This window comes from Pomacea canaliculata, linkage group LG12 (assembly GCF_003073045.1).
Source record: "Pomacea canaliculata isolate SZHN2017 linkage group LG12, ASM307304v1, whole genome shotgun sequence".
Lineage (NCBI taxonomy): Eukaryota > Metazoa > Mollusca > Gastropoda > Architaenioglossa > Ampullariidae > Pomacea > Pomacea canaliculata.
In genome coordinates this window covers 2,131,003-2,144,865 of record NC_037601.1, presented here as the reverse complement: position 1 = coordinate 2,144,865, position 13,863 = coordinate 2,131,003, and the positions used below count along the sequence as shown (strand labels likewise).

At 45.4% G+C, this 13,863-nt stretch overlaps 1 protein-coding gene across 1 annotated transcript; it reads right to left on the bottom strand.

Moving 5' to 3' along the window:
• Positions 1 to 99: 99 nt before the first annotated feature.
• On the bottom strand, positions 100 to 6,350 carry LOC112553348. The gene is made up of 3 exons (XM_025220502.1): positions 5,055 to 6,350; positions 2,635 to 2,766; positions 100 to 2,086 (listed from the first exon to the last, which is right to left on the bottom strand). Exons 1-3 carry the CDS (start codon positions 5,401 to 5,403, stop codon positions 1,815 to 1,817), a joined length of 753 nt encoding a protein of 250 aa, XP_025076287.1. The 5' UTR covers positions 5,404 to 6,350; the 3' UTR covers positions 100 to 1,814.
• Between the last annotated feature and the right edge of the window lie 7,513 nt (positions 6,351 to 13,863).

Below are 13,863 nucleotides of genomic sequence, written 5' to 3'. Positions count from 1 at the left end.
CTGGGCACGGGTAGTGAGGCGTCTGTTTTCGAGTCTCGCCAATATTGAACTTTTGGCGCAAAACTCCAAGAATCAACTGCGTTATCGCTATCTCGCCCTAGAGGTAGAGTCGGGACCAAAAGGGCGGCTCGCCAGCCCTGTACCTTATCCCTGTGTGGTTCTGGTGCTTTGGTGCTGTTTGGTGTTAGATGTTGCGTGCTCCGCTACTGGACTGTTTGTTGGCCAAGTTGTGGAATGCTTCCTGTGAAGTGTTATGCGAGGTGTTGCAACTGTCCAGTGCTGCGTGTTGATAAGCTATCTCGCAGCTACTTAAGTCGCCCACATTCGTGGCTCAGCTTGGGGTCAGGAGAGGACCATGAATGCTCCCTTAATAACCTTAGTTTAGTTTTGTCGGGCTGAGCTTAAAGAGCCCTGCGCACACATGATCACAAAAACTTCTGTTCCCCCGGCATTACTGTGTGTGTGTAGCGCGCGCAAACGCCTACGTGCTTGTGGAGGAAAACGACGATGAACCGTTGAACTTTCACTCATCCGAACTTCAATCAAATAACCTGCTGCACACTAAATCTTTTTTATTACAGTATAAACACCACATATAAATATCTACCGAGCCTGCACACTCAATCTACATAGTCTCTACTGCGTGTATCCTGGTGTCTAGTCAAAAGAAGTTGAGGCATTGTTAAACTATTTGTGAACTATCAGCATGGCTGTCTGGTCTAAGCATGTATAGAATATTTGTGAATCAAGAATAATATACGCTGAACAGTCCGAAGAACACAAGAAATAACTGGCATGTTTGTAAATAGGCAAGAACACGTACTTGTTGGTGCTCATGTGACATACTGCCATCAGCACAAGAGACTTTTCACAGTCCATTGATTTCTCTGGCTAAACAGTTTCTTTAATTTCACACCAGCACAAGAAGCGCCACCATTAAAGTTGCAAACATGAAAACAAAGGTTTTGAGGAAAATAAAAAAGCACAGCAATTCAAGTTGCTTTCAAAAAGATTTTTGTTTCACCTTTACCGGAAAGTTCTCAATTTTTTCTTTTGCAGATTGGTACACTGCGAGTTATTCATGTCGGCACTTCAGATTTTTGTTTTCCTTTTGTAACTGTATGAAAAACAGTTTGACACGGAGAAGAGGACTGCACTTGCTCAAAGGCCTCTCAGCTTCCATGTGCAGCTTTGAAGACTGGACATACCACCCCTAGATAAATCCATATTGTCTGATAACACCACCAGTGTGCGTCACCCAACAGCCGTCCCCAGCAACACTAAGGTCTGGGCATTACCGCCGCACTTGCGGTGTTTGTAAATCAATGTCGGATGAGGACTAATCCTGCTCCCTGCCGCTGCCTGAAAAGTGTGATCAGGACGAGATTAGCGCGAATGCATTTTTCATTGCCCTTGCATTAAAAGTCTGTTCCAACCGTTGTATAAATGTTCTTTTTGGTTTAGCTTATCGTAAAAGAAAGGAAATAGTGCATGTGTACGTTTAGCTTACGAGTGTTTGGTCCTGCCTTTCTTTTGATCACCGTTGAGCCCTTACTTAATTTCGAAGGATTAAAAAAACAAAAACAAAACAACAAAAAAAAAAACAGAGAGAAAAAAAAACGGAAAGAAGAGAAAAAAGAAACGGATACAGAAAACACTTGGAGAAGGAATGTCCCATCCCAAGAACGATAGCACGAGGCTTGTGGGGACTGTTCACTGTTTCTGCCAAACGGGTGGAGGATGTTGGGAACATTTTTTTAAAGTAGAGTAAAAGTTTTCTGTTCAAATGCAAGAAAGGAAAGCAAGGTGCGAAGCTACAAGCTGCAGTGGCGTTGATAATGTACTGTGGCCCACGCTCCCTGTAGCATCCAGTCGGCAGACGGAGCATCCAGCTTGGAGATGGAGGCCGTGGTGCAGGCGGGGTCCGGGGCCAGTCGCACGTCGATGGAGCGACAGATGTAGGTGGTGGCGTTCCGGCAACGGTCGAGACACGCGCGTGTGTCGTAGCCCGGCAGCGACTCCTCGTTGTTGGCGTTGATGTAGTAGCCAGGGATGGTCTCGAACTCGGGCCCGTAGCGACTGCAGCCTGAAACAGTCCAAAGCTGCAAGGGGCGGATCACTCGGATAGTTCTAGCGGAGAGACAGCTTATCTCCCTTGAGCACACACTGGGTGGCAAACTACCCGGACTGTCGGACTTGGTGTGAGACTGTCACCTCGTGCTACAGTGCATAGAGTCTTGTCAACTAGCGCTTGTGTATTATTGTCGCTGTTGTTGTTGTCATTAACACGTGTTTATTAAGTGTCTACAATAAACAGTAAATGTCACTACGTCACCTTACTGTCGGACCTACGATAATGCAACTTATTTTCAACACACTGAGCTAAGCTCAGCGCGAGATACTATTTTCAACACACTTTGTGAGCACAGCACCTCTTTGTTCTTCCTGACTTACCTTCGCCTCTAAGGGGTGGGCTACCCTCTCAATTTTCTGGGTTAAGAAGCATGGAACTGACTATAGTGTGTGTTTGCCTCACCCTTGAATCCCTCCCTCTCCGTGTTTTCTCTCTGACTGATGTAAAACATCGCTGTGGTGTACTGCACTATAGAATACACGTTTCTAGTATGGACTGACCGTGGATGCAAGCCGCCTGTGCCGGGTCAAAGCTGTAGCCATCTTGACAACCACATAACCCAGAGCGACAGACGGAGTTCTGTAGACGACACTGGGTGCTCACTCGACAAGAAGCTCCGTAAAAACCAGCTCCTGCACACAGACAGTAGTCTTCACATGGAGGCCACTCACACAGACTGGTCTCTCTCTCTCAGGGGCACAAATACAAAGGAGTAGCTCACTCGGTCACTATAATCACGAGCATTATATTATACATGTCCGTGCTATAATCTCACACGTGCACACACACACAAAAACAAGGAGAGATCACTTTATTCAAAGGCAGTTTATAGTTCTACCGAAGGTTGAGAACAGCTTCATGTTTCATTACATTCGACAGTTGCATTAGGAATGTGAGAAATATCTCATGATCGCCAGAACTACTGCAGAGAGGAAGAAGAAAGAAACAAAAAGAAAAGATGAGAAGTTCTGCAGTGAGCAGTCAGTCTCTACCAGACTTGTCAGGTGAGTCAATGTTTTGCATTTAACTGACCGAGGTAAGCGACTTCACCAGTGGTGATATCTACCGCAAACTTTTTCTAGCTGTGAAGATGTTTTCAACTTTTGATTTATCGCTTCGTTTGCGGACGGCCGAGTGGTTAGAGCGCTGGCGTCCGAACCGAGAGCGCGCTGGTTCAATTCCCGATAAGCGCAGCGTCGACCCAGCTTGGGTACCTGACTCCATAGTAAGGCAGCGAGGGAGAGGAGATGGGCACCACCCTCATTAAAAAAAAAAAAAAGCTGGCCCCGAGAAAAGTGGGGTCTCTAACACCTCACTCCCCAAACGACCTTTAAAAAGGTTATGGGACGACCTTTACCTTGAATTAAGCTTATTCACGAGCGGCTTGCTGCACATCTAGAATACATCTACAGTATTTTGCTAATGCTCTAGATGTCCATTCCCTTAGCTGACAGGTTGACAGCTCATGTTTGGCAACAGGGGCATGAGCTTTAGGCGGAAGTGAGATAACAATTGCTATGGCTACGTCCGCCTCGCAACTCTCTCGTTCAGCCTCCCACCCCTCTCTTCCCTCCTCTTGCTCTCTTGCTCGCGAGCACTGTGCACATACAAGACTTAGTTTATGACCGAGCCATACTCGAGCAGAAAATATTTCCTGCCTAATTGGGTGTGTTCGGACAGTGTGGATTTTTATTCAGTTTCAGCCGCCGCCTGCCCGCCACAAGTATACCCACACTGCATGTTTTACTTATAAGATCTCATTTATAAGATGCACTAAGCTTAGTCTTGTTGGATTGTTGAGCCATTGAGCCATACACAAGCTTCGCCTTTTGTAGTGACACCATGATCAATCACATCACGACCACGAGTAATCCGGGAGAGAAGAGTTATTTTTACCTGATCTCGCTTGTCCAGCAACAGTAATCGTGGTGAACACGAGGATACAGCCACCCGGGGAGACGTGGGCTGTCTTGTCGGGTGTTGGATGTAGTTTGATGTGCGAGTGCAGCCACCAGTGTTTGCCCCACGATAATTCATAGCAAGTCTCACGGTACCTCTACCCCAACATGTATGTTACAAACTCTCGGTGTACTCTGGTCCACACTGTGGACCAATAAGTTTGCTGAAGCAAAATAAAACTAATGGCGGACTTTTCCCGACGGGAAAAAAATCCACAAAACGAGTAAAAACGTTTTCCGCTGGCTTTGTATTTACACATAAATATTCTCCAAGCCATCGTCTCCAATCCGCTTTGATGTTCGTTTAGTAATTAACCTTGTAATTATACAGGGTGGGCCACTTAAAAGTCACCTGCCTCCTATAACACGGACCTACAATACTGTGGTATTACAGGAGGCAGGTTGCTCTCGAGGAGACCATCTTGTATACTAACCATGCTCAAGTTCTTCTACGGACGATATCCATGTGTTGGAATCTGTCGTCCCTAACTCCCAGTGCAAGAACTGGCTCAGGCCTTGCCTACTTCTCAGATAGGATACTTGTCTGAGACTATATTGCTTCACGTAATTTCAAAATATTGAAAGGGAAAAACACGTACGTGAAAATCAGTTTAAATTTATTTTTGTATTTTTCTCGTTTCTCTGTCGAAAATAAGCGATGGCAAAAAATACAAATTATCGTCTGACCAGCGGCAACAAAGACCTCCACAACCTGACACGTTCATGTTCTCTGAGAGTTTAATTAGTGCAAATCTGCGTCTACTAACAGGTTCAACCGAATCATTTTCAAAATGTTAAAATGGCGGAAAACGAACAATAAATAAAGTACATATTCCACAAAATAAAATGTACGTGTAAACATATAAACATATAAACACAGTAGCACAGTGACGCTCAGCTGACAGCAGACAGGCTCTTCTATATATTTATATACTTACTGAGAGAAATATAAATATTCTCACCTCTACAGGTATCGTAGTACCGGTAACCCAGCGCTGCCTGCGTCATCGTAGACGACGAGTGGACGACAGCGAAGACACGACAGTCGTTGCTGATGTCGTTGTAGATGAAAGAGACGCAACGACTGTCGACGAGACACGCGACCGCGCACTGAGTCAGTCTCACGGCCGTGTACTGAGCAATCACCCACGAGGTGCTGAGCAGGTCGCTCAGTGACGTCACCTGCGCCGACGTGCACGTCACGGGTCTCCGACCTGTGGATGACGTCACAGCGCGAAGACCGGACAAGATGATGACAACAACCACACGCACGTGCATTTTGTTGTTCGATTTGCATGAGCGCGCGCACATACACACCTTCCAACGTGTGCCGACAACCTAGTCTCGAAAATTCTTCCAACACGCAGCTGAAAACAGTTTTTTCGACATATTTTTTTTTAGAACGGGTGGGAGTCAGGGTGCCCGTTGACTATACTAAATAAAACGCTTTTTTTAATAAAGTATACGGGTCAGTATATGTCCAGATAGGTATGTTTCAAAGCGAGTTTTCTCTTCCCGTTGGTGACGGCTAATGTACAGTTGAGAGACTGCTTGAGCATCTTGGCAACCGCTTGGCAACGCTTGGCGAAAATCCACGTGACTCCTCGAAACCTTAACAGCTCTGCTAGGAGTGAAAAGGAAGAAAGGACGGAGGGCAGTTTTATAGACGCGAGCGCGAGCCGAGCGAGGCCGTGACGTCACAACTACTGGCGGCAACGGCAGGGTTGTGACGTCACGACCTCGCCAACCTCGCCTCCAAGCCAGCCTCGAACCGTCACATGATCTTCCCGTGATCACTCTTCGGCGTTTGAGTGCGAATTACGGTCCTTGCTACGGGTGCGTTCCTACGTCCACTCTACGTTGTGCAGGCGGGTGGAATTGCTTCCCGCTGGCTGGCGGTACGCTTCAACACACAGGCACGCACGCACACACACGCACAGACAGAGGCGCGTGCACAGTGTTCTTTATGTCAAAAACTAAGGCGGGTGGAAAAAGGATAAACAGAGGAGAGAGAGATGATAGAGCATGCACTGCGCGTGGTGGCGCTGCCAGTCCATCCATGCTCAGTCAGTGCGAGCACACAAGCACGAACAGTAAATAATCTCAATAATTAACGGCGGTAGTCCAGCGCTGGCCTTTTATTAAAACTAAAGCGTTCAGCTGCCCACCGCGTGTTTTAAACAAACACACACACAGGGCCGCCGAGAGCCAGCCCGGGCCCCGGGACAGACGACCTCTCCGGGCCCCTTGTACTTGTAATCGTAAATTATTTTCCCAGTATATAATGTATGTTTACAATTCGAATCTCAATATCTACACTCAAACTCAACTTCTGCACTTGGGTGTTCTGTCCTTAGACATTCTTTAAAAGAAAAAGAAAAGGAGAAGAAGAAAAAAAAATCCACTGACCAAGGCCGGGCCCCCTTGACAGCCGCGGCCCGGTACACCAGACCCCTGTCCCCCCTCTCGTCAGGCCTGCACACACACACAAACAGACATACACATGCACTCACAATATTGCTTCACGGGGTCTCCATTAATCAAGACTGGGTAGTGACAGTTGATATTGGACTATTGACTAGCGTGGAGGTTCATTTACTGATTATTTTGTGCAGCTTTGCCTCCCCCACCCCGTCCACCCCAATCTCTTCTTTTTCTTGTAGGAGAAGAGCAATCACCGAGTTGTTTTTCCAGGGAGATCAATACCCTTTCTGCATTGATGCTTTTTTCAGTGATGGGTTTGTAGTCGCAATTAGGAATCCCCCTCTCCCCTCTCCCCTCTCTCCCCTCTCCACCCCATTAGCGCAAAAGAGGACAAAAAAGAGAAACAGCAAACTCTACACGGCGCATGGAGGATTTAAAACATTTCAAACCTGGTCTTGGAACTATGCGTTAGACAACAGGAATGATTGAAAGCAACACAAATAAATTAATCAATCAGTCGAGCTATCGCTCCTATTAGAAATGTGCTCGCGTCTAATTTTAGTCTTCAATGAAAAGCTAACAGACAAATGCTGGTTGAGAGCAGATTATCAGTTGTCGTGCAAGTGTGCATGCAAGGCATCGGGTGCCACAGGAGAAGAGAGGAAAACGATAATCTCTTATTTTTAATTTTTAAATTGTTTCTCCCACTGGGACAAGCTGCGCAGGAGTCGGACTTCCCACCTGGTGCTAACAACACGGGGACGACGATGGCCGAGTGGTTAGAACGCTGGCGTTCGAACTGAAAGGTGCGTTGGTTCGATACCCGAGCTGCGCAGCAAACGTCCCACTGTCTACACAGATGGCAGGAAGGGCACCTGGTGAAAAGGCGAGCGAGGGAGAGGAGATGGGTACCGACCTCACGTACAACTGACCCCGAAAAACTGAGGGGTGTAACAACTCACCAAATCCCCAAGACCCGAAAAAAAGATTAGGGGACGACTTTTTAAAAAATATTTAGCATAATAAATTACTTTTCTAAAATGTAATCAATAGCTCGACTCCGCACCCGGACCCTGAACTCTTCTACCTGGATGAATCAGTCGGTTGGACAAAGGCTAAAGCCGAGGGTGAACCAAAAAGCACAACGATGTTTCAGCAGCATGACTACAAGGTGTGGATTTGTTCTCGAATACCTGGACTGAATGCACGAACATGCTGGCCAGAGCAGGAACGGAACCACAACCGCCGCCATAAATTGATGTTCAGAGCCAGGGCTGCAGCATCTGTAATGTATGGCGGATCAAAGACTCGGTGGTAGTCTGCAGCTGATGGTGGAGCTGTTGTTCCACAAGCCCTTGGTCAGGTGACTTGTTTGTTTAGACTGCTTCGGGAGACCTTTTCTATATTCGTTTGAAGGGGAGCAGTGTTTTATTGTCGGAACAGGTGGGTGGTTGGGGGGGGGGAGACAGGGGACACAATTTTTTTCGTCGTCGTTTCTTTACCTGCACGCACTCAGTGCACCACAAGATTATCAAAGGGAGGGGGACGAGAAACACGCGTGCACTGACTTACAAATTAAAGTTCCTCTTGGCCTTTACACACGCATTTGCATACAGGGAGGGAAGTACGCACAAACACACACACACACACACAAAGATGCTATTATGAAACTCCAAACCTGGAATTGCTGCACAGTTTTACATCTGGCGGGTGTGTAACGGGTGGAAGTCACCCTGGCCAACGACTTAAGACTCTCGGAAGTGATTTACTCCTTTAGAAGATTTGCGGGGAAGACAAGAGTTCACAGAAATTCACACTGGACAATGAATGTCTGCACACACCCTGCAGGTCAGGCTGGGGTAGTTGAGAGGAATGAAAGGGGTGGAATCACAAGCGAGGCCGATCAAGAGCAACGCTTCAAGACGCCATCTCCCAGGTTTCCAGCGATAGCTCGTCAGTCTCGACTCCGGACAGAGTGAAGGATGGTGGCTGTTGATTTGTTAATGACTTACGACCCATGAGTCAATCGCAGTTCAAAAACCGTTTACAACAATCTTGAATTTACTGCACCGCGGCCATAATTCCTGCCTCAAACACCCGCTACACCACACACACCTCCGTAAGCGGGTACTGATAAGGTAATAATATGTGAAGTGTGATTATGACTGTTTGCATCAAGAAAAACTTGTTACAGTCTCAATGTGTCTTGCTCTTGATGGATGTCATAAATTTCACTTTCAGCTATTCCGTGATGTTGTTCATTAAAAATATTTTTTAATCAGACAAAGCTGGACAAAAGTTTGAGCAAGCTTGGCAATATTTTTTATATACAAACATCAAGTAAACTTGGTCCAACTTTCTCCAACATTTGTCCATGTTTGTCTAACTAAAAATGGCCGGTACACGCTGTGTGTGCATGATATAAATTATAACTAATCAAAGATGTTTGTCTGACATGTTGTGTGCGTCTCGCTCTTTGTTGTGTAATGTGCTTTGTGCGTGTGACCTGAACGATCAAACTGACAAACACATCGCTAGACACATACAGATGGTCTCAGCCACCTCAAGGTTTGTGACTACGTGTCCACGTCCATGTTGGGGACTAACCGCTGATGGACCGGTAGGAGCAGAGAAAGATTTACAGGTGGACAGACCGCTGAAGGGTCACACCTGTGACGAAGGAAATCCACGTGAGTGAGGGATGAATCGACAAATTGATCAAAGGCTTGTTCAGCCGATTTGCTTTTGTAATGATGAGCCACTCGCTGCCCTTGTCCGAGAGTGTTCCAGCGGCGGAACTGACCGCCTGTCAACAGCCGCGAGTGTCTTTTCGTGTCCATGTCGGAGCAGCTTCCGCCGCCATTGTTGTTCAACACAACGTCCACCCGCCACAAAACCTTCCACCTGATGGTGGGGTGGGGGGTGTTTGAGGTGTCGTCCGCAATTTAATCAGAGTGTAATGAGGGCCACAGTGTGTGCGTGTGTGTGTGTGTCTGATTTCTGTCTCGTGTGCGTGTGCTTTGTGTGCGTATGGGTGTTAGCACGTGGGATGCTTTAAAACACACACACACACACACACACACACACACACACACACACACACACACACACACACACACACACACACCACACACACTATACACACACACACGCACGCACACTCTCGCCCAGATGCAGACTTCATCAACATTATTATTAACAAGCAGGTAACGTGCGTCTCTAGTTTAACAAGAGGGCAACGGCATCACGTAACGCCTACGTCGTAACACGTGTCTCTGGCTACACATTAAACATCTACGTGGTGTGTTAAGTCTCACACGTCACGTAACACGTGTCTCTGGCTACACATGAAACATGTAGGTGACGTATTAAGTCTCACACATCACGTAACACGTATCTCTGGCTACACATGAAACATGTAGGTGACGTATTAAGTCTCACACATCACGTGCCGCACATTTCTCTTGCCAAACAACATTAAACAACGTGCGTTGTGTCTTGTCAAAGTACAAAGAAACTCTCTGGAGGTCTCTTTATTCCTCTGACCACAGCCAGGCGAACGGGATGTGAACCCCAAAGTCCGTTAAAATGTTTGTGAAATATTAGAAGAATAATAAGCATTCGCTAACACGTATATGCACCCGAAATTACAAAAAAAAAAAAAAAAAAAAAAAAAAAAAAAAGGTTGGGGGAGAAAATCCAAACATACTTCGAAGACTTCTAAAAGATGCAAACGAACTTCAGAGAGTGCGAGCGCTTCCCTCGCTAAGTTTTGTTTGACTGCAACTTTAATTACAGCTCGCTGATGATGAAACTCGTTATTGGGAAAAGAAAGACTTTTATCGAGCTTGAACTTGTGCATTATGCACACCAGCGACCAGGCTAGCATTAACAAACAAACAAGAACAAAAAAAAACAAAAAATAGGGACGGAGGGCATGCGCGGGGCAGAGGAAAATGAGAGACAACTTATATCACATTTCCATGTAACTTGACACAACTACCAACATTCTGGATTGACTGATGTATATGTATATGTATATGTATATGTATATGTATATGTATATCTGTACAAAAATGTACAGGCACAGATGCAAGGTATTTTTTCAGTTGATGATAATAAATGCAAAATGTGTAAGGCGAGTACTCACACTCCTAAGGAGCATGCTCTTAGCGCCTGAGAACAAGAAGGAAACATGGACAGCATACGAGGGACAGGACAACAAACAAACAACAGGAACTATAAAAGAATAAAAACCGTACTAAACGAAGAATAAACCAAATACAGAAAACACAAAGAGGAACCAATAACAAGAACAAGAGCTGAGAGTAACATGATATTACAAAGGAAGAGTGTGACAAAGGACTAGCATTATAGGATAGGTTGTTAGGAAATGTTTACAGAAGAGTGGTGTGTTCAGTGCACGTGTACAGGATTCAATGGTGTGGTGGTGGTGGTGGACATGGACAGGGAGAGAGCTCCACTGTTTGGCGGCACAATAACTAAAAGTCCTGTGGCCATTTGTTATTGTTTGGGTTCACACGAAGAATAAGGAGACGATCATCAGACAGTTAATAAAGTTTATACAGCGTGTAGAGGGAGAAGAGGTGAGCACTGCTCAAACGCTGGTCCGGCCATGTCCAGGTTAGTGGCACTCGCCTGAAAAAGTTTGCAAAGCGGGGCTTGAGGTCGTCTGCAGGCGCTGAAGCGTGAAAGGGCGATGGGCAAAGTGCTGGGATTGTTCAGGGTTTGTTGTTGTTGTTTCTTTGTGACACGTTTTTGCAATTTCCGAGAGACGGTGGTGTTAGCACCATGTCAGTGGACAACCGACCTCTGTTGTCATACTCCAGGCTTTGAAGTGGCTAGCCCTGAGCTATCGATAAACAACCACAATTTCAGGGTCGAGGGCATATTTTCGCGAAACTATCTGGGGATTTGGGTCGTGGTTTTATTTCTTCTTCTTCTTCTTCTTCTTCTTCTTCTTCTTCTTCTTATTATTATTATTCTTATTATTATTATTCTTATTATAGCTTTCTATTCGAAAAGGCGTGAGGAAACTTTTTTTAGGGGTGGGAGGGGTGGGAAAAGACTTTTACCATCAAGAATATCACTTTAATATTGCCTGAAACAAGAGATGTTTTACTTTACATTTAGGACAAACTTTACAGTAGGCACTCATCTCTATAAGAAATTCCAACATTCGAAATGCGTTGGTGAAATGAGACTTGTTTCCCCAACAGCAGCTCGTGTCCTAAGGCAACACAAACCACCTTTAACATCAGAAGGTAATTATTTACCCAGAAAAGTTTGTAGACGTCCGTCAGACTTTCAGCTACCAATGTTATATTTAGCAACATAAACACCAAATACCAACCATTTATTCAACGCTGTGCTATTTATGTTTAACACATTTATGTTTATTTATATAGAGACATATATATATATAGCGCTGTTCTCCAACCTTCTGCCCTTTGTGTTCCTGAGGTGAAGACAGCCCCAGGTACATTTAGTCGTGAAGATGGCAGTGTCCGGTGCACAGGTAGGATTCTCCAAACAAAAGTCAGGCTCACAGCACTTTAAAAACCTATCTACCTTTTTGCAAACAGAGGAAGAACAAGAACAAGAGAAAGTATACAGGCTAGCTGTAGAAAAAGCACAATACATCGCGGCTACACACTTGTTGCTATTATTTTAAAAAACTGAAACCAAGCAGCCTCTTTAACATTCAATGGCCACATAATATTTTAAATAAGTCGAAGAGTCACTGAGTCGGCTGTCAAAGAATCTCTCTCTTTGTAGTCGTATTCACAACTGTCGGTTACTTTCTTGCTCTGTGCACCGCAGAACACAACAGTTCAGGAGACTTGTTGTGTTGTTGTTCTGTACTAGGAATCAGTTTGTCGCTTTTCCACAGTCTGCGAGTTTGTCTGGGAACACACCCGGGTTGTTTTCCGCTTAAAACAAAACAACAAACACGAGAGTTCGTGCGAATGCCGTTGTTCCAGAAACACAGTATGGACGTCAGCGCCTGCAACAGTGGCGTCCAGTGACTTCACTTATCGAGGCTTGCCGGGGAATTGTTTACACCACACGTGTAACTTTTGTTTTGAACTTGGCATCAGCTTCTCGAATGACCCGGGGAAGGCCACTGGTGGACGGAACAGAGAAGCAGCTCTACTGATTCATTCACGAGAAGTATTGGGATGTAGACACATCCGCTGTCGTGGGGCTGAGTGCCAACTGATATCACTTCATGTCGAAATGCTCAACTTGCTCGCTTTTAGAGTCTTTGTACTATGTTACATGGTAAATGATAGGCTTCGATGGTTACTGTTGAGAGCTAACCTTTTAAAATCCATTATCTTTAATGCACTGTGTTCTATCTGATACGTTTGATTTCGCGGTTTCCAGAGAAAAAAAAAGAAGTTTGATTTATACAGTGCATGCACACTCAGAAAGGAGAATGCTCTCGGCACTAAAGCAGGAGACATGGACAGATTCGAAGGATGGGAGGAAAAACAACTATGCAGACAAGTAATAAAAGATAAACACGAAAGACGCAAATAGTAAGAATGGAGAGTGTCAAGAATACAGAGGAAGACGAGCAGGCGAGCTAGTCAACTGACTACAATCACAACTACTGACAACTATGTTGATTGGTGTAAGGAGTAGTGTTCGTCGAACAGATGTGTTTTGGGTAAAAGTTTAAAGGATCTGAAGGTGGTTAGATGGCAGATATGGAAGGGAAGAGAGTTCCGCTGTTTTTCAGCACAGTAATTAAAAATCCGGTAATCATATGTGGTTGCTCTGGTGACAAGGATAGAGAGCCTACGGTCATCAGACCAAGAGCGGATCGAGTAGTCTGGCTGGCATGAAGGGGGAAAGAAGTTCAGAGAAATTTTGTGCCACAGGCAACACCGATTCTCCGCTCCCCGGATTCTGGTAAATCCGGCTGCCTCCATTGTGTCAACCTGTGCACGGTTTCACGTGCACGAAAAGAAGAGAGAGGGTGGGGTCAAGCTGTGACGTCATGAATGTACCAGACATATTACCGAGCGCTCTCATCGGCTTATTAAATCACTGACAGCATGTTCAAACACATTCCTGCCGCCTTCTTTTTCTGCTTCTAAAGCTTTATCATAATTATTATTTATAAGCGTCTAACATACGGATACATAAGACATAATACTCGTCACTAACAGCGGCCACAACAAAAATAGCGAAGGGGAAAGGAGTGTGGCCCGTGTGGGGTTATGTTGTTTGCTTCGCCCAGTCGATGCTCTAACCATAAACCTTATCCTAAACCTAAATGCCTAGCTTGCACTGACCGATTTGATATTTGTGTGA

Excerpts from the sequence above, each read along its gene's own strand:
- LOC112553348 (XM_025220502.1), bottom strand. The coding sequence starts at position 5,403 with ATGTGCGCGCGCTCATGCAAATCGAACAACAAAATGCACGTGCGTGTG. Across the intron at positions 2,767-5,054 it reads GTACTACGATACCTGTAGAG|GAGCTGGTTTTTACGGAGCT; the intron begins GTGAGAATATTT and ends GTCTGTGTGCAG. Across the intron at positions 2,087-2,634 it reads ACAGGCGGCTTGCATCCACG|GCTGCAGTCGCTACGGGCCC; the intron begins GTCAGTCCATAC and ends GGACTGTTTCAG.